The sequence below is a fragment of the Apis laboriosa genome, unplaced genomic scaffold (assembly GCF_014066325.1).
Source record: "Apis laboriosa isolate Shangri-la unplaced genomic scaffold, ASM1406632v1 scaffold122_cov146, whole genome shotgun sequence".
Lineage (NCBI taxonomy): Eukaryota > Metazoa > Arthropoda > Insecta > Hymenoptera > Apidae > Apis > Apis laboriosa.
The window spans coordinates 2,679,589-2,702,515 of record NW_025221084.1 but is presented as its reverse complement, the minus strand read 5'-3'; the positions used below and the strand labels follow the sequence as shown (position 1 = coordinate 2,702,515).

Below are 22,927 nucleotides of genomic sequence, written 5' to 3'. Positions count from 1 at the left end.
ATAAAAGGATAACAAACAATTTTCTTAAACTGTCTATAACTTCTAAAATGCTATGTTAAACAAGAGAACAAATAATTTTACAATAGACACAAATTCTACATCGAAACACAAATTCTTTTGGAATGCGCAATGCTCTTCAACTAATTGTAAATCATACGTACCCCATTGCATTCGAGATTCCTCGACGAGCTGCATCCCATAGAGGGTATTGTCGCTCGAGTATCGTAGGATGATTTGCGGTGGTAATGAACATTTCAATCGGTGGCTCGGTGCATTCAAGCCTGAAGAGACGCGATTTGGCGCTAAGCCAGGGTCATTAAAAGCCCGTCTTGCGACCTTTTTGGTCTGGCCTTGCGTCGGTGCACTTTTGTTTGGCCGCGCCATCACAATGGCAAGATGGAAAATAATGAAGGAAAGAAAGAAAGAGAGAGAGAGAGAGAGAGAGAGGTTTTCGCAAGGACGCGTATTCGCGGCTACGTAGGCGAGATCAGATGTCTTGAGACTGAATTAAAAAGCTCGAGCGTATTGGGAGAGGAATAAAAAGGAGGAATAAGGGAAGAAGCGCGCCCTTGTGCCACGCTCGTTGCTTTTAATTAAGCTCAACTTGAAACGGATCCACCTTCGTTGGCCCTTTGTGGATCTCGAGAAAAGGCGTGTCTTTATAGCGTTTAAGATTCCCTTGGTGAGGGATGTTTCGATTGAAAATTGAGTAAAGGGATGAAATTTATCTTTGTTGGATTATTGGCGATAAAAATTATGGAAATAATCGTTAGACGAATTTTAATCTGTATGGCAATTTTAATCGAACGTATTGATGTTTAACAATATGATAAAAATCTATATTTTATAATAATAATTTTAATCGATTAAAATTTTAACAATACATTTATTGATTTTTGTTTGATTCTTTTATTTTTAATTTCTTTTTATTTTCAATGAAACAATAAGACTGTATTTGGTTAAAATTTTTAAGTAGCAAATCATAAAGACTAAGCTTGAATAATTTTTAATAAAAAATATTGTTATAAATAAATATTTCTATATATATTTGTTATATGGAATTCATTATTTTCAAACTCAAAAGATATTTATAATTTTCTAATTCTTAATTTATCTCTAAAAAAAAATATAAAATTTCACGAATAATCGATTACAGAAAAGATTTCTAATATTATAAATATATCTGGAATATGTATGCAAGTTGTATTACATTGGGTATTGTGTTATTATCGTTAATAAGAGTTCCTTCCGTGATTAAAGTCTTAACTATGCTCATAAATCATCTTCTAAAATATCGAGTCTACCTTAACCTCCATCCAAATGCATGTCCACCAATAAGGAATATTATACCGTTGTAATGAAAGGAAGAGGAAGTACGTTCCGCTTGGAGCCTGCTAGATTCATCAGTAAGACTTCCTTCCAGATTTGAGTCTTAGATGATAGGATAATAGAAGTCAGGGCAGAGGATTACGTGAATTTGTATTTAGATGAAGACTTTCGAGGTTGCTATTTGATATTCATCGTATATAGCAAGTATAAGGAGAGTTGTTATAAATTACATAATCATAGGTTTATATCTTAATACTTGATGGATTTTATTTCTAACGTGATATATTTTATATAAGTAGTAAAGTAATTAATGCTTGATAAAGGTTAATAATAATTAACAATTTATCTATTTTTAAAAATCTGAGAAATATATACTTTAAACTTAAAATCTGGAGTTAGGAATTTTAGTTTATCTACAACTCTCGAGTAGATTTATCTGATTTTATGCATGTTAATAATCATCAAGATCAGGATTATTATTGTTCAAAATACAAAACTGCTCTCTAATATTTATAGTAGATAAATAAACAATAACGTGTATAAAAGCTATTTTATCTTATGTATCTTATGCTATATATGTACAAATAAATCTACAATTTATTGTTTTAAAGCAGAATTTTCTATTATCGAAATAAACTCTTACTTAAATAATTATTTAAATAAAGTTTTTTATTTTATTTTTGATTTATTGTGTTATTTTTCATATTATTTGAATAATCGTGTATTCAAAATACAAATTATTTTTAATATTTGTTATTTAATATTGAAGTATTTATTTGAACGATATAATTATAAAAATATAAATATATTTAATTAATTTGTCATTTAAAATAATTTTTATTCTTTATTATCATTTTCTAATGATATTAATTATTCGAAATAAACATTTCCAATAATTATAATTTGTATTTCTTTTAAATAAACCATGCATACATTATTAAATTCAATATTTGCTTCTCTTTTCAATTTTACATAAGAAATATAGAAAGTATTGTTTTAAATTACGTTTAAATTATTCAGTAGAATGTTCATTATTACGAAAAAAAAACTTCTCAGTCGTTGAGGATAAAATTTAATCAGTTACCATGGTAGAAATTCTAGGTACAAGCATAATCCATAAAATTGGATTACTTTCTTAATGGAACTTTCATGTGTTCAGAAATTTAACATTTCCTTTTTTTACTTTTAAATAGAATACGATAACATTGCGTTACACTTTATAAAATTATTAAGTATTAAATGGTTTTGGATTATTTTTAATTTATTATAATTATAAAATTATTTGATCTAGATCTAGATGAAAATAATGACACAATTATATTTTTCAATTAAAATTATTTTTCTCTGAAACAACCTTATGTTCATATAATAAATATTTAAGTATTATTAAAATGCTTTATAAATTTTTTAACATATAATAACAATTAGCAATGTTTTTTTTAAATAATACAACAATAAAAGTTTTTTAAAGTATTATCAATTTAATTAAGTTTGACTAAATAAATTTCTTTTTCCTTCATTTTTTAAAGAATATATAATAATTCTTTTAAATAAATAATAAATATATAAACAATATTCATAGTAAACTATAAATTAATAAATATAATTTTAAAAAAAAATATAATTATATAAAGAAATTGTATAATTGTTATATATATAATTTCATCTAAGTGTTATAAATTATTATTTTTTATTTTTAGCACATTAATCATGTAAAATATATACATTTAACCTATTACTAAATGTAAATGCAACAAATCTTTGACAATATGCATTACAATTTTCCAATTACTATCCACTATGTTTGTTTTATTCATTGTTTTTAATTTCGTTTTTAATCTTCACTATATTTTTCTATGTGATCTGGTCTTTTAAAATATTATCATATCACATACATTTGTTCTGCACTTTGTATTTATAATTTTTCTCCACCAATATAATACATTTCACTTATTCGTGCACTCTGTTTTGTTACAGATAAAGCGCCTTCCGAAGCCTCTTTCAAAGGAACGGAATATCTCACGATAGATTTGAGCAAAGGAGATCCAATTTTGAGCACACAGGAAACCGTTAATTTGCAATTTAAAACAAAGCAACCGAATGGCCTTTTATTTTATTCCGGTAAGTTGTTCTGATAAATTTAATTGGACAATATTCGATACTTTTTATTTCGTTCAAACATCAAGTTCATTAGATTAAATTATATATCAACAAGAAAATATTTCCATTTTATAAATATAAATGCTTTATATAGAGAATTTTTCATCGAAATGATTCTTTTTTTATTTTCATTGAATTTTAATATAGAATTCATTAGAGCTTATTGTTTGATCCATGGCATTTATTATAAAACGTAGTGATATTTTCATCTTTTTTATTACTATTATTACTATTGCTTATAGATACTTGTAGATATATGAGACAAACATTAAAATAATAGGATTCTAGGACTTTTATTTAAAATCAATAGAAATATTTATATTTAAGATTTCATCTATACCATTTAGTTTAAAATTGTTTAAATACCATAAGAAATAGCAATATTTAAAAAATTTTAATTCGTTGCTTTTAGATTGCTAATTTTAAAGAAGAATTTTTTGTTGAAAATCTATCTAGATTAAAATTTTATAGTTTGTAGATTAGATTAGGAAAATATAATCTTCAAATAAATAAGAATTTTCCTATCATGATGTACTGCAAAAATTTGATTGAAATATAATAAAAAAATTATAAATCATTATCAATATCAATATCAATATCATTTAAAAATTTGCAATAAATACAATAGGTATAGAATATTTTGATCATTTGAATAATATTCAATTTTTTTAATATTTACTTTTAATATTCAATTTAAATACTATAGAATAAAAGAAAGCTCTATATTCAAAGAGTTAAGAGATTTTTTTCATCAATTTCATAATACTAATAAAATAATAAAATTTACGACAAATCCTCTTTAAAATAAATTTTTTTTGTAATTATATACTTCTGGAAGCGTTATTTCTATATATTTCTATAAATAATATTCCTGTAAATAATATTATACAAGATATCTTGATCTTAGCAATGTGATTAAATTAAAATGAGAGATTATTTGAATTATAATAGCTACACTTACAATCACACAAACAAAATCAAGATTAAAAAGAATTCTCAAGAAAATTCTCAAATGGATCGAGGAACTAACCTTTGATAAGCAAAATCATTTTATGAAATCCCTCTAAATTTTAAATACATCCTGTGAATTTCGTTCCCTCTCTGTCGAAACCTCTTGCGGCTCTCACATGAATTAAATATACATGGAACCGACGAAATATTCGCATTGCAGTCACTGCTTCTTACTAGCTCTCAGATCCCTATTGCGACTGAAGGTAGAAATAAAGAAAAAAAAAAAGTAAATGTCCCTAGCTTCGTGCTTCGTAAATTGCTTCAAACTTGTAGATGCTCCGTCCGCGACGAATTATGTTCTTGAGGAGGAAGTTAAATTTTTTTAAATGTAATTGAATTCTCGTCTCGTCGACGTGAAAGAGGGTTGTGTGGTGTGGAAAAAATTGTATCGATCAATTTTTTTGTCAAAAGGAGAAAAAGAAATATTTTTAATTTTAATTTAGTTAAGGAAATTTGTTTACTCTTTTTGTATTTTATTATATATCGTTCTGTTATTTTTCATTTATTTTTATTATTCACACACATTAGTTCTAGCTGCACATAATTTTCTCTTAATAAGTTCAATTTATTTCCGTTTATTTCCGTGTGATCGTATTATTATATGAATTTATTCATGCGATGAAAATTATGAAAAGCGAGTAATCAAATTTGTAATTATAATATTGCTCATTCATCGAAAAAACATTTTATCTTCTACTTTATTAAATTCAATAAGAAATTTTGATTTCTATTGACTCCAATTGCGAATTATTTATTTTTTAAAATTTGAAAAATATAATCCTGTATCATTTAAGAATTTTCTATTAAATAATAATTTGTTAAATCTATTTATTTCAAATTATTTATTTAAAATTTTTTTATTAACTCAATAGATTCATAATTTATTCATTAATGCAGAATATCAAATAAAAACAACTTGATTAGATGACAACTAGATGACAGAAGGAGATTATACACTATACATGATTCATTTTACACTTACAAGTTTGTTTTGGATTATTTTCATTTCTTTTGCTCAGAGCACTAATAATTACAAAAATTCTCTTCTAATTAATACATGATTATTACAATAACAATAAACACAGTACAAATCTAATTAATCACTGATTAATCATCACAATTTTTCAAATTGATTTTGAAAACCCAACTCTGTTTTATGATATATCATAAATCAACAATTTCTTTCTTTTACTTTGAACAGACACCAATCACAACAGATTCTAAAATCACAAACTATTTTTTTCATCCTTAGAATAATCATTCCGATAACCTAACTCTCAACTCTTTAATAAATATAATCCATCATTGTGGATCAACAATTTCCAAAAACGCCATACAAACAGATTACCCACTTTATTCCATTTGAAGCAAACACCTTCAAATAATTACAAATTATTCTATTTCTCTTTCTTCATTCCCTGGAAACCTCTCAATTCTTGACTCCACTGTACACGGTCCACCATTGTATTCGACAACAACGTTTCCAAAGACACCGTACAAACCGATTTATCTTGTCACAAAGGGGATGATCCACGACAACCAAGAAGAACATCCCGCCAATGTCACATAGATCTCGCTGCTAATATCACGGTTTTCAGTCCCGATAATTACGGAACCGTAAGTTGGCTTCTTATTGACGTCAAAATTCCCCAAAGGAATCCTCCCCCTTTATCGATAACACATCATACCCCTCTGCCAGTTGGATTTCGTTCCAGGGCCCTGTGGATCCCCGTGTGGATATGGCCAATGCAATATCTCACACGTGATCTTCCACCCCCTCCTCTCCTCCCTCGTTACCTCCGCTTCTGTAAATAGAACCGGATAATCGCGGGCATCGGAGAATTGGAAGAAGTAGTGGATGACGATAATTGCAATTAGGGTCGAGCCTGATGCTGCTCTGCCACTTTTACACCGGTTGTTGTGTCGATGCAAGCCCCGATTATCGAGCTTCGAGTAGTTGCTTTGGAGGATTGGGCGATACATTGTGCGGTATTACGAGTGGTTTTCTTAGTTAGGAGGGTGGGTGGAGATTGGTATCGGTATTTCGCGGTTTGATGGATGGGGAAAGAATTAGAGAAATATAAGGGCATTAAGAGAGTGAGGTTTTTTTGGATTAACGAGATTATTTTCTGTTGATAGAATTTTTATTGTTTTTATATTCGATTGGTATTTCAAAATTCGTCAGATTTTTAGAATGTGTGATTATATATAATATTTATAATAATGTGATACGTGTTTATTTATTTATTATTTTCTTTTCTCTGACACAAGTATTCGAAATGGTTTTATTTGAGGTAATTAGTATGTAAATTTTTGAGAAAATCTATTTTTTTTGTAAATTGATATTAGCTGTAGTGTATTATAACATTTAAATTTAGTTTAGTTAAGATTAATTAATTTTTTTAAATTATTAATTCATTAAATAATTTCTATTTAATAAATTGTTTCGAATAAAATTACAACTGCATTTGAAGATATTTTTGGTATTTCTAAAATTGATAAATCCGAGGATCTGAAACTAATTAATCATTGATAAAAGTACGTAAAATCGTCTGAAAAATTTATTTCGTTTATATTGAATTTTTTAAAAAGCTATGATTAAAATTTTATTCGGGGGAACGAAATTTAATACACACAAGGAAATGGTGAAAATGAAAATTTAATTTACTGTTCTTGTCCATGTTACTTCTTGAACAAATTATTCCATTGATGAGAGATAATTTCATATCTCTCTACATATACAATTTTTTTTCATTCTCTGTTAAATCTTCTTTATATATTACAAATATAAAATTTTTTAATTCCTCTCTATATCTCTAAACAGACTAAATGATAAAAATTATAAATATAAATATCGTATCATTTTAATTCACGCGATACAACTTTGACGTTCAAATAATTAAAAATCTAAAAATTATTAAAGATTCATCCCCACGAAGAGTAAGACATGCAACCAAAAAAAGAAAAAAATATCCAGGAATTGGAGAAATAATTTCAACGCATAATTTAACGAACGTGAAACAATGCGGAGGAATAGCCGCGACGAGGTCACGAGCTTAAATTGGCGAAGCTTGGTGGAACGTAGCGAGAGATGAGAAACGCAAGTAGGACAAACGAAAAATAGTAAAAGTGGGAGGGACGAGCGCGGTGCTCGCATGAAAGAAACGAAGAAGTGCTCTCGTCGAGAATTTATGCGACTCGATGGAGCATTTGAAGTGGCGTTACGAGATATCAGAGGTTTACGTAGAAATATTCCTATGACTGAAAAGAGAATCATAACGAATGCGAGAGTTGCTTTAGAGTTGCGCGTTGCCTTGATATTTACAGCGTATTGTTTTAAATTGGAAACACTTGAGACACAAAAGAGCACACAGAATCTAAAATTGTCCAAATTCATTCGACGAGGATTTAATGTGATTTATCTTCCAAACACAGAGTGTATTTTAATTAAAAGTTTATTTCTGTAACATTAAATTCGATGTTGGATATTTATTGCATTCGATCAAACCAACGATATTATCAATTCCAACATTATCAAACTTTCTGCAAAGTTCGACTCGTTGATTTAAATCGTGGATAATAATTCACCACGGATAATTATTTCCTCTCCTCCTTACAATTTTCAAACGAACAAACCACCCCTTCCAAGATGTCTCACGCATTCCTTTTGATCTCTAAACACGAAACTCTTGCCCCGACATCACGGTCCCCTGTACCGACAAAAATGTGCATAATTTAAACGGTTGACCATCGGTATAGCTTATCTGGAGAACAAATGAGCGTGCTGGGGCCGGATACTGCGGAGAGCTTGGTGGAGATGCGCCGTGGCGAAAGTAGAACGTGCCCTGTGCATGGACGAATTCATCTGTGTATAGGTGTGCACGTGAATCTGTGTGTGTGGATGCGTGTGTTACAGCATTGCGGAAAGTGGTTGCGTGTGTACGTGTACAGGTTTTCGAGTTCACGGTGCCGCAGCCTCCTCCTACCCTCCTCCCATCCTGTTTCCATTGCGATGCAGCTGAACCAGATAGTATGTATCCTCGAGATACTTATCAGCCAATTCTACTTCTGCTTAATATCTTTTGTATTAATCTGTGGCTAGGGATGTTTGACTAATTTATCCATGCGAGGTTGGATTATATATACAGTCCGCTCGTAGGAGGATTTTCAAATGGCGATTTTTATCGGATTTGTTTTGAGAGAGAGAGAAAGAGAGATTGAGAGAGAGAAAAGTATTGTTTCTTTTTGTTTTTGGATTAGAATATATGGGAATGAAGTAATGGAGGGAAGATAAGATGGTTGTTATTTAATGATGAAAATTATTTGTGAGAAAAATAATTGTAATTGTTTTGATTGCATTATTTGTTACAATTTTAACACTCAGAGATACTTAGTTTTAAATTTTCGCTTTCTAAAATAAACTGTAGAAAGTAAGGTACAGTTTGGATTTCTAAAAACTTGAAAATTTAATTTAATATTGTTGTCTTAATTAATTTTGAAATTTTGAAATAAAAATTTTGTAAGAAAATTTCTTTATGAGATTCTCTTAAAGTCTTTTTTATGATATTGTTTACCATATGATATTTTTTATATGGACAGTAGTTACATTTACACAGGTAAAAATTCTTCTGCCAGGAAGTCAAACTTAAAATACGTGGTCCCTTAATACACACAATTTTTCTAGAAATAATAATTTTCAATTTTGCAAGTTACAAATGCATGCAATATGCAATTTAGTTTCAGTACATTTTATTCTAAGAACATTGCAACATTGCATTTTGAAATAAAATCAACTGAGAGGTGAAAAGAAGAAAGATATGAAATAATGTGACAAAAAGATTATTAAAATAGGCTGATAGAAGTTAATTTTTCTTTATTTTCATGCATTTCTTAGAAAGCAGTTTTCAGTGTTTAGATTCATCCTCATTCATATCTCATAAAACAAAGTGTTTCTAAAATTATATATTTATGAACGCTTTTCTTTTCAAACAGCCAATGGACGTAATCGCGCTTCCTGCCCAACCGGTAATTAAAAGTTTCTGTATTTTATTAGCTGTAAATGTTTCATACCAATGGTTTTTGTTCCATTGCTTCATCTCAATTTCGAATTTCCTTCGATAAATTCATTTAACAATAAATTTACTTGCTTTTTTACATTTTTACAATTTTCACTTTTTTCTAAGATATTTATAAACACTTTCTTTCTCATTTGAACACAATTTTTAACTTTTATAGCTGAAACTTATTTCTAACAATGATATAAATAATAATAAATAATAATTTATACATAGTTACATAATAATAATTTAATTTATATTACATTATGAGATATCAAAGTAAGTATTTTTATTATTTTTTTAATTTTATTTGGAATTAGGTCAATAGATACTTATTGAAGAGATTTATACCATTAATTTTACATTATTAGCTTTTCAATGTTGCGTACAATGTATACAAAATAAAGAAAATTGTAACTATATTAAAGGTTTCAATTATTTTGAAGTTCAATATAAAGTTTTACAAAATTTCAAGCTATATGCATGTTAACAGAGAATTGTAAAGAATAAATATAAAATATTATTTTTGCAAATGAAATTAAATCAAATTCCTGTATCGGTTTGTTTATTCCAATATTTTATTTTCATTCTACTGTATCCAACATCCAATTTCGAATACTTTGAAATTCTGTTATCTATGTTTTTTTAATTTTCAGTTTCCCCAATATGGGGAACTCACTTATTCAATTTAGTATTGAAATATTCAGATTTTTATTGACAACAATAATGGATGACATGACGAATAAAGATTTATTCATATTTAACAAAAAAGGCAATCCTATTGACTGTATATACATATGTATAATTTCTTTTATTTATTTATAAAAATAAATAGAAGAATGTAATGGATATAAAATAATAAAATAGTAGCAATAAACACGTACAACTTCATAAAATATTTTAACATGAAATAGTTTTATATTAATTATACTTGTATAAAATGAAAAAATGTATTTTTATACAAAATGTAAATTGAATTGAATATTTTTCTATTTGATTTTATTTTACAAGACACGATCATTTTCAAATATGAAATGTTATTTTATTAATATAATGAAAATATTCAATAGATAATAATATAATAATTATTTAATTCATTTGAAAAGAAATTTTATTCATCATTTCGATTCAAGTTATCATTATTTTAATTCAATTGCATGTTTTTCATATTTATTAAGTCTTCTAGAGACAATATTTTTATTCTCCAATTGTAAATTTCTTCTCTCAAATTCATAAATTTCACAAAGAAAATGATTATTTATAATTTAAATTATTATAATTATAATTTATCTATATGCTATAATATTTTAATTCAAAATTAAAATATAAAATTAAATTCAATATCTCGTTTTCAAAATTTTGGATCTTAGACAGTGTACAAAATGCTTGTTTTGACACAATTAAAAAGGACGATGCACGCGTCATGCAGTTAGGCATATGCAAATTACTGGATGCAATTAAGTCTACGGTGCAGTCTGCATTTTTTACATGCCTTAACTTCGGAATAATTAGCCTGCGGTCTAAATGCAAATACCGTAATAAAAAAGAGACTTTTAGAAGTGGTTACAAGATGCTTGGTGAAGTGGAATTCTAAAAATGTGTGACACATTTTTTTTTTTGAAAATGATACAATAATTCCGTAGAACAAAATTACATTATATATTTACAATAGTTCACAGAATATTTGAATATTCTTTTCAATGAATGATTTAACATTCAAATAATATAAAAATTATAATAAATATAATAATACGTGTAATTGTTATAATAGAACAAAATAATTGTTAATCTTATCGTAATATTCAATGGTAAACTATCGTAAATTTAATTTTCCTACGAAAATTTTTGATAAATTGTTTAATAAATATTTAATATCTCTCGTAATAGTTATACCCAAATTACAATGGTAATATTAATTTCTATACATAATCGTGCAACACAAATAACGAATATTAATTGTTCGAATAAATACGTATAAACGTGTGACGAATATTGATTTATTCGTAATATTATTACATTGACATGTCTTACAATTAAATTATTGCATATCTGTTTTTGAGATCGAACATTGCATATAATTGTTTAATCAAGACATTTCCATTCCAATTCGTTTTACTAAAATCCAATTACTAAAGTTTTTCATCGAGATTGACTTAATTAACTAACTAATTAAAATAATCAAAATCAACAATAATTCCGTTCGATACATAAAATATTACGTGCCTGTGTTCCAACAAATGTTCAAATGATTCGAATTGTACGTAGTTCGAAGAGTTGTAACATTTTTATTCCATTTCTCTTAATCCAAACGTTATCCAAACGCTATTCAACGTTCATTCCAAATTCGTTTCTACAACAATTAATAATGGACGAATTGCAGAAATCCAGAAACGGCAAATAAAATCCATACCCCCGCTATAATAAAAGCCCGAACGATATGAGAACATGGAGTAAACCAATATCGAGCACAAAGCTTCGGGATAAATTGATAAAATTTATACCGTCTATTTTACACGGTTACAAATATCCCCACGCGCAATAATAATAAAACAGTATTAACATCAACCGCAGCAAAACAAACGGTAGTAATACCATTTTCCAATCCCGCCCCACAATCCACGGTCCAAAGGACGCACGAGTAAAGGAGTAAAGGGGGATGAAATAAAAAGAAAATAAAAAGAAAAAAGAAAAGAGAGAAAAAAAAAAAAAAAAAAGCTTCATCAGCCTCTTTTCCACGATTTCTCTGGCAATCGACCTCGCACTGGATTAGAACTCGAAACGACGCGTATAAATCGTTTGTATCCGCTTACCATTAGTTTCGCCCCTTTTCGTTTTCCGGTTTGCCATGGTTATCCATGGTCAAACGAGAGAGAGAGATAGAGAAGGATGAGAGAGTTCGTCGTTAATAATTATCGTGGCGAACGAACTGAAAAGCCCGCGGATTATACCGGTATATCGGCGAGAGCTCGTTACGAGCCGAGGGATTAAGACGCGACAAACGACACTTTATTTTTATTATTTTCGGGGGGTGGAACCCGTATAATTATGCTCGGGGAGGGGATTAAATCCACGTTCGAACCTGTGTATCTTACATTTACAGGGGATTAACGCGAATTATAATCTCATTCGCGACCTTTGCCCTTTGCGAGATTTAACGAAGTTACGCGTAATGAGAAATCAGAGATCGGGGGAGAGTTGTGCGCGGGTTGTTTGCTCGATTATCATTTATTTGCGCGTGGATTATCGGAAGTTCGCGTGGTAGTTTTGTCGATGATTTGTGGTTGATTGCCCGTGAAATTTAAAATTTCAAAAAAGGGAAGTCTTTTTTTCTAAAAAAGAAAAAAAATGTAATGCAATTGTTCTTTTCTGAAATGTGTACCCTGGTCGTAACTCATTATTATGCCATTATCATGTAGGATGATTCACTGTATGTAATCGAGCATATAACGAATCGTATGTTTTTTCTTTTTGGTTGAAGAAGAAAAGATTAGATTAGAACACGAATGATTTGAGATAAAGTAGATTTTTATTATACCTTTAATTAAAAAAAAAAAAAAAATTTACTTCGTTTTACCATTGCATGAGTTACTTTATCTGTGTATCATGGAAATTCATTTCACAACAGGTATGACGGATATATTTGCATTGTTTTATTAAATTATACACTATTTTTTAAGAATTATTTTTTAAAATTTTAACCAACGTATCTCAAAGATTCTCAAATTCTTTTTAATAGAAATTTCTTGCTTCGTACTTTGCTCACCTTTCCATTCAATTTCTTCAATTTTAAAAGATCAAAATTTTAAGAAATATTTCAATCACGTTTTTAATCTATTTCTCACGATATCACGAGTCTATTCAAAAAAAAAACTGGTTAATTCACGTCAAAGTAACCTTCCTTTTTTTTCCCCGTATCATTTCAGGGGAAGGAGATGATTATCTGACCATATCTCTAAGAGATGGAGGGGTGGCCGTGGGCATGACTTTGGCCAAAGGGAGATTAGATCTGCACATAAAGCCTGTTCGGGTCCGGTTTGACGATAATCAATGGCACAGGATTATCGTTCACAGAAAAGTTCAAGAGGTAAGAAAACCTTTCATTCGTCTACTTTTCGTGAATTTAGTTGCTAAATTTAAAAAATGAAAAAAAAAAAAAGAAAGAAAGATATCATTATTCTGATCATTTATTGTTATACGAATCTGCCTTGCCTTTCACGTGTTACGTTTTATAAATTTCAAGTTTAAATATCTATATATTTGGAATCGAATGATTTAACACAAATTGACTTCATATTTTCTTCATATTCGAAATAACATCACAATGCTTTAAAATAATTCTAATTTTGAATTATTTTTTATACAGCAAATAATTTATGAAAAATTGATTGATTTATTATTAGGATATTTATTTATATTTGTTTATAAACATCTTTTTAATCCTATATTAATTTATTGATTCGCTTGTGACTGTAATTGGAAACAATAAAATTTTAAATATTAGACAGTTATAGTTAAAATTACTATAGAGTTTTAGAGATATAGAAAAACAGAAGACATTCGACAAATCTTTACATTAAATACAAAAATTGATCTCTTATGAAGGTATTTTATAATAATAACAATGATTCGTTTGACTAATTTTATATTGCATTGATTTGATAATCGAAATCATGAATTTATACGATTCTTCACTTTTAGAAGAGCTTTTTCTCTTTACGTTGAATTGAATATTTTAAATCGTTCGTCCATGCACGTGCTACCGTTTGCTCGATGTTTTATTCAGCACCGAAACTGAGTAATAAGCTTCTTGTGCGCATCGTTTCTCGATTGAGGCTTTTTAATAATGAATATCGAGGAAGAAGGAGTAACGCTTAACAAGTTTGCAAAGATATTTAAAGAGTGGTTCAGTTTTTTTTGGATTCATAAACGAGATTTTTTTCTGGATTGCGTGTTTTTCTCGCGTAAATTTATCTTTTTAGCAATTCGTTTGTTCTTTTATTTATTGGATTAATGTAATTCTGTACAATACTGTACATACAGCTCAATGAATTTAATAATCTTTAAACGTTAAAAAGAGATATGGTGTTTCTCAAAAATATTTGAATAATATTCCATAAAAAAATTATATGAATATAATATGTTATAAAAAAATTATATATTGTATACTTAAAAGAATATATAATATATTATGATGATGATGTCAATTAATTCTTATTATATTCTATATTACATTCTCTATGTTTAATTTTAAATATAATTAATATAATTAATATATTTTCATAAAACTGTTAATGTTTTAAAAAAATAATATTATAACTATTATTATATTATACATACATATATATATATATATATATATATATAATTTGATTTGAATCAGAAGCTATAAAATATTCATTGCAAGAAAATATATTAATTTAAGTGTATTAATAAACATTAATTTTATTCATCATCATCATGTAATTTATAATATCTATTTGGATTTCTCTCAACTTCAATTATAACGTCATACACTATCTTTTTAGTTATTTTAATAAAATTCCATGATATTTTGATCTGATAGAATTCCATAATACTCAATTAATATCAAAATTATATAATTAATACCCAAAATATTTATATTTCAACACGTTTTCCCAAATTTTGTGAATCACAAATCAATCTCAATATAAGATTCAATATATATTTCATTCATCGTCCAAAAATTGACACAATCCAAATTTATATTTAGTTTCAATATTTTAAATTCCACCCTTGTAATTTTTATTTCAAAATCACAAATCATTTTTTAACAAATCAATCTTTCCAATTTTTCCAATACTCCTAGACATTAAAATTAAACTCATATATATACAGTTCAGTGCGTTCACATTCACGATGAAAAAATTGACAACAGATACGCAAAGATGGTTTCTGTTCCTCAAGTATTGGTTGCATCGAGGCTCGAACTGCCAAACAAGGGATATTTCATGAAATATTAATGAAAGCATCCCCGTTCCCCGACTTTCCCTTTGATCTCTTCGATATTCCTTTAGAATTTCGTGGACCCCGCAAAATTCTTCCTCGTTCGAGCGTGAACGAGGGAGAATTGTCAGCAGACACACGGAGATATTAGTAGATGGCCCTCCCTCCAACCGTGTGGATCGAAAGCCTGTTTTCCAATAGATGTCGCGTTCTCAATTGAAAACACGTCGATACGTGTTATTGTCGTCGAGCCGGTTCGTTAAATTTTATTGTGTGTATATCTGCTCTCCTTGGCGGAGACTTTATCGACATCGAGGAATTTTATATCATAACAGGGTTATACATTCATTTTCTACGTTTAACGATGTTTAACCTTTTTATTTCGATATTGAACAAGATGGTACATTGAAGATATTGGATATTAATGTACATTTTATAAATGGAAGAATATTGAAATCGTTTTGAATCGATTGTTTCTTGGTCGATGAGAGATAAAGAAATTTCTTTTTCTTGAACGAGGAAAAATTGTTGGGATAAAATAAAGTGATTTATAAATTTCTGTTGTTTGTATGATTACAAGTAAGTTTTAGTAAGTTTTAAATTATTTTTCTTTGATAATTTGGGAAAATTATTGGATTTATTTCTCGAAAATTTATTATGTTATTACGATTCATAATAGTACGAATTTTTTGTTTTAATGTATCTTTTTTATTGCATTAAATTTTATTAAATTATAATATATATTCTTTATATAAAATAGTGTATAAAAATCTTACTTGTAATGATTTTAAATTTAGAGACACAAAGAACAATTATAATGTAATTGTTTAAGGAGTTTAACTATTTAATTTAGAATATTAAAATTTTTGTATTATCGCACGAATGTATCTGTATTTTTTCTCTAAACTTTATATATCGTTTTCTACACTTATCTCGTTCAAGATTTATAACATTTTTAACGAAAAAGTATATTTTTATTAAACTTCCAAGTATACAAAATATATAGAATGGATAAACGTAATGATTCTGACTATACATTGACTTCTACTACTAAATTCTTATATTTCTAATAGCTATATAATAAAACATATTTTGTATTATGTACTATTTCATTATATACATGTACAAGATCATTTATGTTTATTAAATTTCTTAATTATATAGATCATATTATCAAATCACAATAGAAAGAACAATTTTCTTTTTTCTTTCATTTATATTTAAAATACTTTGTTTATTTTCGATTAAAAGTATTTTCGTTGGACAAAAATTGAGATTTACTAAAATAATTCTTCTAAATTATTTATTAAGGTAAATAAATAAATAATATTTTACGTGAAATCACCGAGATCGAAGATAATAAAAAAAAATAAAATGAAAAAAGTCATCGTGTTATTAAAACAAGAACATCACAGCGATGTTTCACGTTGTGTCTCCGTTATGCGGCTACGAAAGAATCAACTTTCCCCCTATCGACACTCTAAACGATCTCCACGAACCCTCGTATTAACCTCGTTAAAAGCGGAAACACGGCGTACTCGGGTCGATTTCGTTGTCCAGCGTTGATGTCCCGAAGCAAATAGATCGGCGAACGGATGTGAGAGCAATATCGTTAGTGTGTCCTGGGTATACACCGACATTCATCGTGTATTACGCGCCATAGGGTCGGTAATGCAATTATTTACGCGTTAACATGGCGCGGGAGGGGAGGAGAGCCCAGTGCCGGTTTGTCGATTTAACGCCACCGTGTATTCGTGATCGTCGAATCGATTTTATTCGCAACAACCAATGAGATTTCAATAGATATTTTTTCATTTACCGTTTCCAGGCAAATTTGTTCATTGTTTTTTTTTTAAAGAGGCACTCCGAATTATTAAAAATTCGAATTTGAACAATTAATTTTTGGAAAATACTTGATTAGATTCTGTATCAACATCCCCCAATCAAACATTTCTCAATTTTGAGAAGATATCTTATAAGTTTCATAAATATTTACGTATGTAAAGTTCGATACGTTTATAGCATAATATGCTATATTAGAAGACAAGGTAAAACTTTCCATATAAAATTAAAGCATATTTATTAAATTAGCAATTGAAGAAACAAATAGCTTATAATTCCAAACTACTCACCTTGTAACATAATATTCTATTCTGCTTCGTTATTCCATCATAAAAAGAAGAAAGTAAAATTCAAAAGGATAGAAATATCGCGACAAATTGATTTCGACCCTTAAATCTTATTACAATTTACAAAAAGTATCAAAATTTCATTAAAATTCCCTTATTAAATGCTCACAATAAATTGAATAGCTTCGCAAGCACGGACAGGACAAGGGAATGATATTTCTCACCTCGTTTCACAACATTCCCCCGTCACGGTCATCCCTCCCCCATTCAAGAAACCCCCTTAAACGCATCGATCGCAGCCGATTACGTAGGAACGGTCGAACGATCGAGGGGGACATTGGGGAAATTAACCGGAGTGCAGTTTGCCGGGAGCATTAGTGCGGGTTTCTGCATGGCATTGGTGACCTGATTCATGCGGGGGATAGCTCCTTCCGCATCCGCACCCCTTAAATCGTTGGCGTGCAAGCAGCCGCGATGCATTCCCCGCGCGGCTATCTCCGATACAAGATAACGGATAGCCGGCCAGAAATAGATAGGCCTTCCAAGATCCCCTTCGCGGCAAATGAAACGCGATTATGTCCCCGTTCGCCCTCGCCAAGATGGACGGCCGCGAAGGGGTGGGTGTCACGGTGTCTGGATCCGCACGAGATCGATTCGGTGTCTAAGAAGATGATTGATCTCTTTGACCAATCGAAGAATGGAAAATGGCCATTGATAATTTTGCGTATTGATAGTAATTTTTTCGAAATAATAATTGATGTGAGACGTTGAGAAGAGCTTTTTATATTTCTTTGTGTTTTATTTCCTAGGTTTTGTTTATTTTTTTTATTGGAATTTTAACTTTTATAACGAATATCGATGATGATCACGTTCGATTTAACGTTAGGCTCGAGGGCTAGTTTCGAAAGGCTAGTTGGAATTAATTTTCGATAAGCATACGTATTGATTATGTACGATACCGATCGATCGTGTTTGATTTGAGCGCCAAAATTCACGTTTAATGTTCAATTTCATAGAAATCAAATAATGGATAGATTATGTTGATTACTTTGGCTTTTTAAAAAGACTTATTATTTAATCGTAATTTTATCAGTGCAGGAAATTTTCGAAATAAAAATCTCTTTTCCAACAACAGTCTCTATTTTTAGACTTTGGAGTTTTGTTTATCGCGCGAGAAATGAGAGTACACATTTCTCTGCGGTTATCTGTTATCTTGTATCGGCGATAGCACGGGGAATGCAGCCACTGTCACGATACACAATCACGATTTAAGGATTCCGGATTCTGTTGCATAATGCGAGCCATTTTATGGATGCCACTTTACGATCTATTCTGTTATTCGAGTTTCCAGTAAAATTGGTATTATGATATTAAAAGCTATGAATTAGCTATGATATCCAGTAAAATGTTTAAAAATCTTTTGCAATTAAATATAAATATTCGTAGTATATATATATATATGAATTGATCCAATTAATTTAATTTCCATGTTATTGATTTTTATATACATATCTTACATTTCTTTAACATCTCCAAAACCAAAGCAAGACCAATAAGCAAAATAAATAGAATTACATCAAAGAATATAATAACAATTCTTTTTTCTATCATCTTTCTTTTCCATCACGAAAAAAAGACAAACTTTCTCGATTACGATGGATATTTAAATTACTTAAATTTTTCTATCGATAAAAATCTCTCACCGCTGTTAATCCCATTAAAATTATTATTATTCAAATTTTTTTATCGTTAATATAAAGAAAATTCGTGTAAACTTCATTTCAAAGAATCGATTATAACAAGGATCTCGATTCAATGTTTCGAACGGATTGAAATTTTCGAATATGGATACCAAAGTTCCACGTCTTTCGTTTGCATACCCAACTTCGATCGTAAATAATAGCGGAAACAAAAGCATATACTCGAAGAACGAATTTCTACATCACCGCAAACTGTCTGTCGGACAGACCACCAGCGTGGCCGGAAGCCACGGCAAGAAACTTGGGACTCGAGGGGTAAAGTTTGACAGTTTCAATCTAACCGGTCGGCCTCTGAATGGTACGCAGCCAAGTTCACCTTCCTTGATAACTAGTTCACCGCTTCCTCCTCGACCTGTGCCGTCTTTTCCATTACGAAGTGGCGAGGAATATCGTGAATATCGTTGCACACCGAACAATATTCCAGTATACGAGTTCTCGCGAATCTTGAGACGCGTGAAACGGAAAGGGGACGGTGATGCATGAAACGTGGATTGATTTTTCGAAAACAGGATAATTTATAATATAAATATATTCGTATATTCGTATATTCAATTTTATTCATATTCGTATCGTCGAATTCGACATATATTTGTGAATTAATTAAAGAAAGGATTATTAGTGATTCTTTTATAAACAATGGACGAATTTAAGAATTATTTTTTTTTAAACAATTACGATATATATACAAAGAGAGTCAAAATTTATTCGACGATCTGAAAAGGAAAGTTAGAATATTTCGTATGAAATATTTATTCTCGTCGTGAATTTTTTTTTAATAACGCGAAAGAGAAAAGTTCGCTTTAAAGTTTGCTTTTAGAGTGTTATAAAAAATTGATTGTCAATTCTTCGTGACTTTGATATCGCGTAATACCACTACAATCCTTTGATTATCGATAATTTCACGTTTATGCAAACTGACATGTTGAAACAACCTGTATTTACGCGAACTTGGCGTATATATAATATCGACAAAATGGTGGATCAATGTTCGTGTTTCACTCGATAATTGCTCTTGTTTCCTTTTTCATTGCCCTACTGACCACTATCAAAGTGGTATTGTGAAACGAAGTGAGAAAATTATCGTTCTTTCTCGCAAAAATAATTCGCTCGCCAATGTTTTCTTTGTCTCGAATTAACATGTTACATAATGACAATAATTTCATGTTTTATTTGATTAGGAATTCAAAATTGCATAAATTTAGGATAAATCTTGAAATTATTTCTTAATTAAGATTTCTATTTTGTGTCAACATTGTAAATCGATATATTTGAGTTATTTTTCTATTTCTAATAATTTTAAATAATTTTAATTATTTTACTTTGAGTTAAATTCTTTAATAAAGAATTAGTAAGATGTTAATAATTGTAGGAGATTGAAAAGAAGTATTATAACGTGCATTAATAAAAAATATCTGTGAAGTCGAATGTGTAAACTTGGTCCATAATTGTACAATAAATTTTCATGAAATGCGCGGTTGTTGAATAAAAGATCATTCAGTGCACTTTAAAGGACATTAAAGCGTTTTCTCAGTTTTTCGTCCGGCCATTCGAAACTTCGACTGGTGCATTAAACTTTGGGAGCTCGAAAGTTTTATTTTTATGACGCGTTCTGTGAAAAATGTAAATAAAGAAAATAATTAGATATTCTGTTTTTTAGACTGTTTTATATTTAATGTGTTAAGTTCATGATTTTTTCTCGTCATAATTTTTTAGCACTTAAAGCGATGAATGAAATATATTTTTATTGTTAGCTAAGAATCCGATTAATTGTGTATTTAAATAATAATGCTCGTACTAGAATAGATTATATTTATAATGATAACTTTATGATATAATAATATAATATAATAACTTTACACTCACACTTTATCCAATAAAATATTCAAATATTTTTATTATTTAATGATAATATAATTTAAAAACATATTAATGAATTATCGATGAAGTATTTCAAAAGCTTGTAATATTTCCAGAAGAATATTCTCAAAAAAACATTACAAAAATATGTGTAATGATATCACTATAACTATACCATTACCATAATATATTAATAACAAACAAAAATTACAATAATATCAAGTTTTAATATCAAACGTTATATTATTTATTTACAAACTTTCTTCTTTTCTTTTCTTCTTTTTCTATTATTTTCTATCAGAACTTTTACAAATTTTAAAGACAAAATTCGCCAAGCACAATATTGAATCCCGACCAGAGAACGAGAATCAAAGTTTTATCTTCGAATTTCTCAACTTTCCATCAATATTATCATTTCATCCCTACATCTCGCTTCATTGAACACTCTTGTCGCGTCGAATATCTCATTTTCCCCGTATTACGAATATTTCCCAGGGAAATTATGGAATACGCGGCATACTTGTCGATTGGCAGTCGATCTTTCGATCAAAGAGACGCGCATATCTCCAGCCCGGGTATGTCAATAACGGGGACGTCTTTCGCGCCATCTGCGAGTCGCCTCTTCATGATTGATGAACCAGATCCCCTGACATCGAACGATTATACCACGGCTAACGTGCGGCAGATAGAAATATCGTATAAATATCGACGTAGATACGACAGAAAAAGGGAATTTCTCCTGTTCTGCGAAAGGGAATACTTCCGGCACGATATTACATTTGAATGTAGAGGCTATTGATATATTGATGATTCGAGAAGCTAGATAATGATGGTGAAGACTTATCAATTAAGTTATAATTGAAGTTTTTCATTTAATTTAATTGTTCTTAAGGATCAAACGTATGCTAATAAGATCAAATATGAAATTATTACATTACATTGTTGCTAAAATATACTTTATTGAATTTTTCTTTTTATTTTTACTTTTTTCAATATGTTACGTACAAATAAAGTATAAATTTCTAATAATTAATTGTTATTCTTGCAATTAAGGTTGTTGTGTAGAATAAAATCCTCAAGAATTAGATTGATGATAGTAAACAATAATTTTTTTCCAAAAAATGGACAAAAGTCTGGATATTAATCCGAGCACTACTGGTATATTTCATTTAGAGAAAAAGTCCATCGTGTGTAAAGTGTATTTTCAGCGGAAATTCCGTCGTTGTAGAATTAATTGCGACACAGAGGAGAGAAGACACGTCTCTTTCATTCGTTATTCAGGACTCGCGTTTCTTGGCTTCGTCCCTGGGAAAGATTCGCAAAATAGTCGACACTCTCTGTAGTCGCTTGAACGTTTTCGAGTGGATATTTCATAGACGCTTTTCATAGTCGTTTTTCGTGTCTTTTATTAATCTCGCGAGACGCGTCTTAAGCACGATGAAGGGAGGAAACGATTAAAGGAGTGCAACGTGAAACGATTAAAAGACGGTATCATCGTCTTATGTATAAAAACTCGTCTGAGTAACTGGAATTTCCATCGAGCGAATTCTTTAAGCAAGATTGCGAGAGGCAGCCTCTTGAGATATCGAGAATTTCGCGTAAAACATTCGTGTTGATTTTTCTAAATTTGTTGTGAATGCATGGATATTTTATCGGTAGA

The 22,927-nt window shown here is 29.3% G+C and overlaps 1 protein-coding gene across 1 annotated transcript in view; it reads left to right on the top strand.

The window, feature by feature from the left end:
- Positions 1-22,927, top strand: part of LOC122720222 (neurexin-1) — a 420,486-nt gene that overhangs the window by 176,431 nt on the left and 221,128 nt on the right. Inside the window, exons 4-5 of the mRNA XM_043946779.1 lie at positions 3,307-3,450; positions 13,481-13,641. Of these exons, the coding sequence (XP_043802714.1) occupies positions 3,307-3,450; positions 13,481-13,641 (305 nt within the window). The remainder of the gene's footprint in view (positions 1-3,306; positions 3,451-13,480; positions 13,642-22,927) is intronic.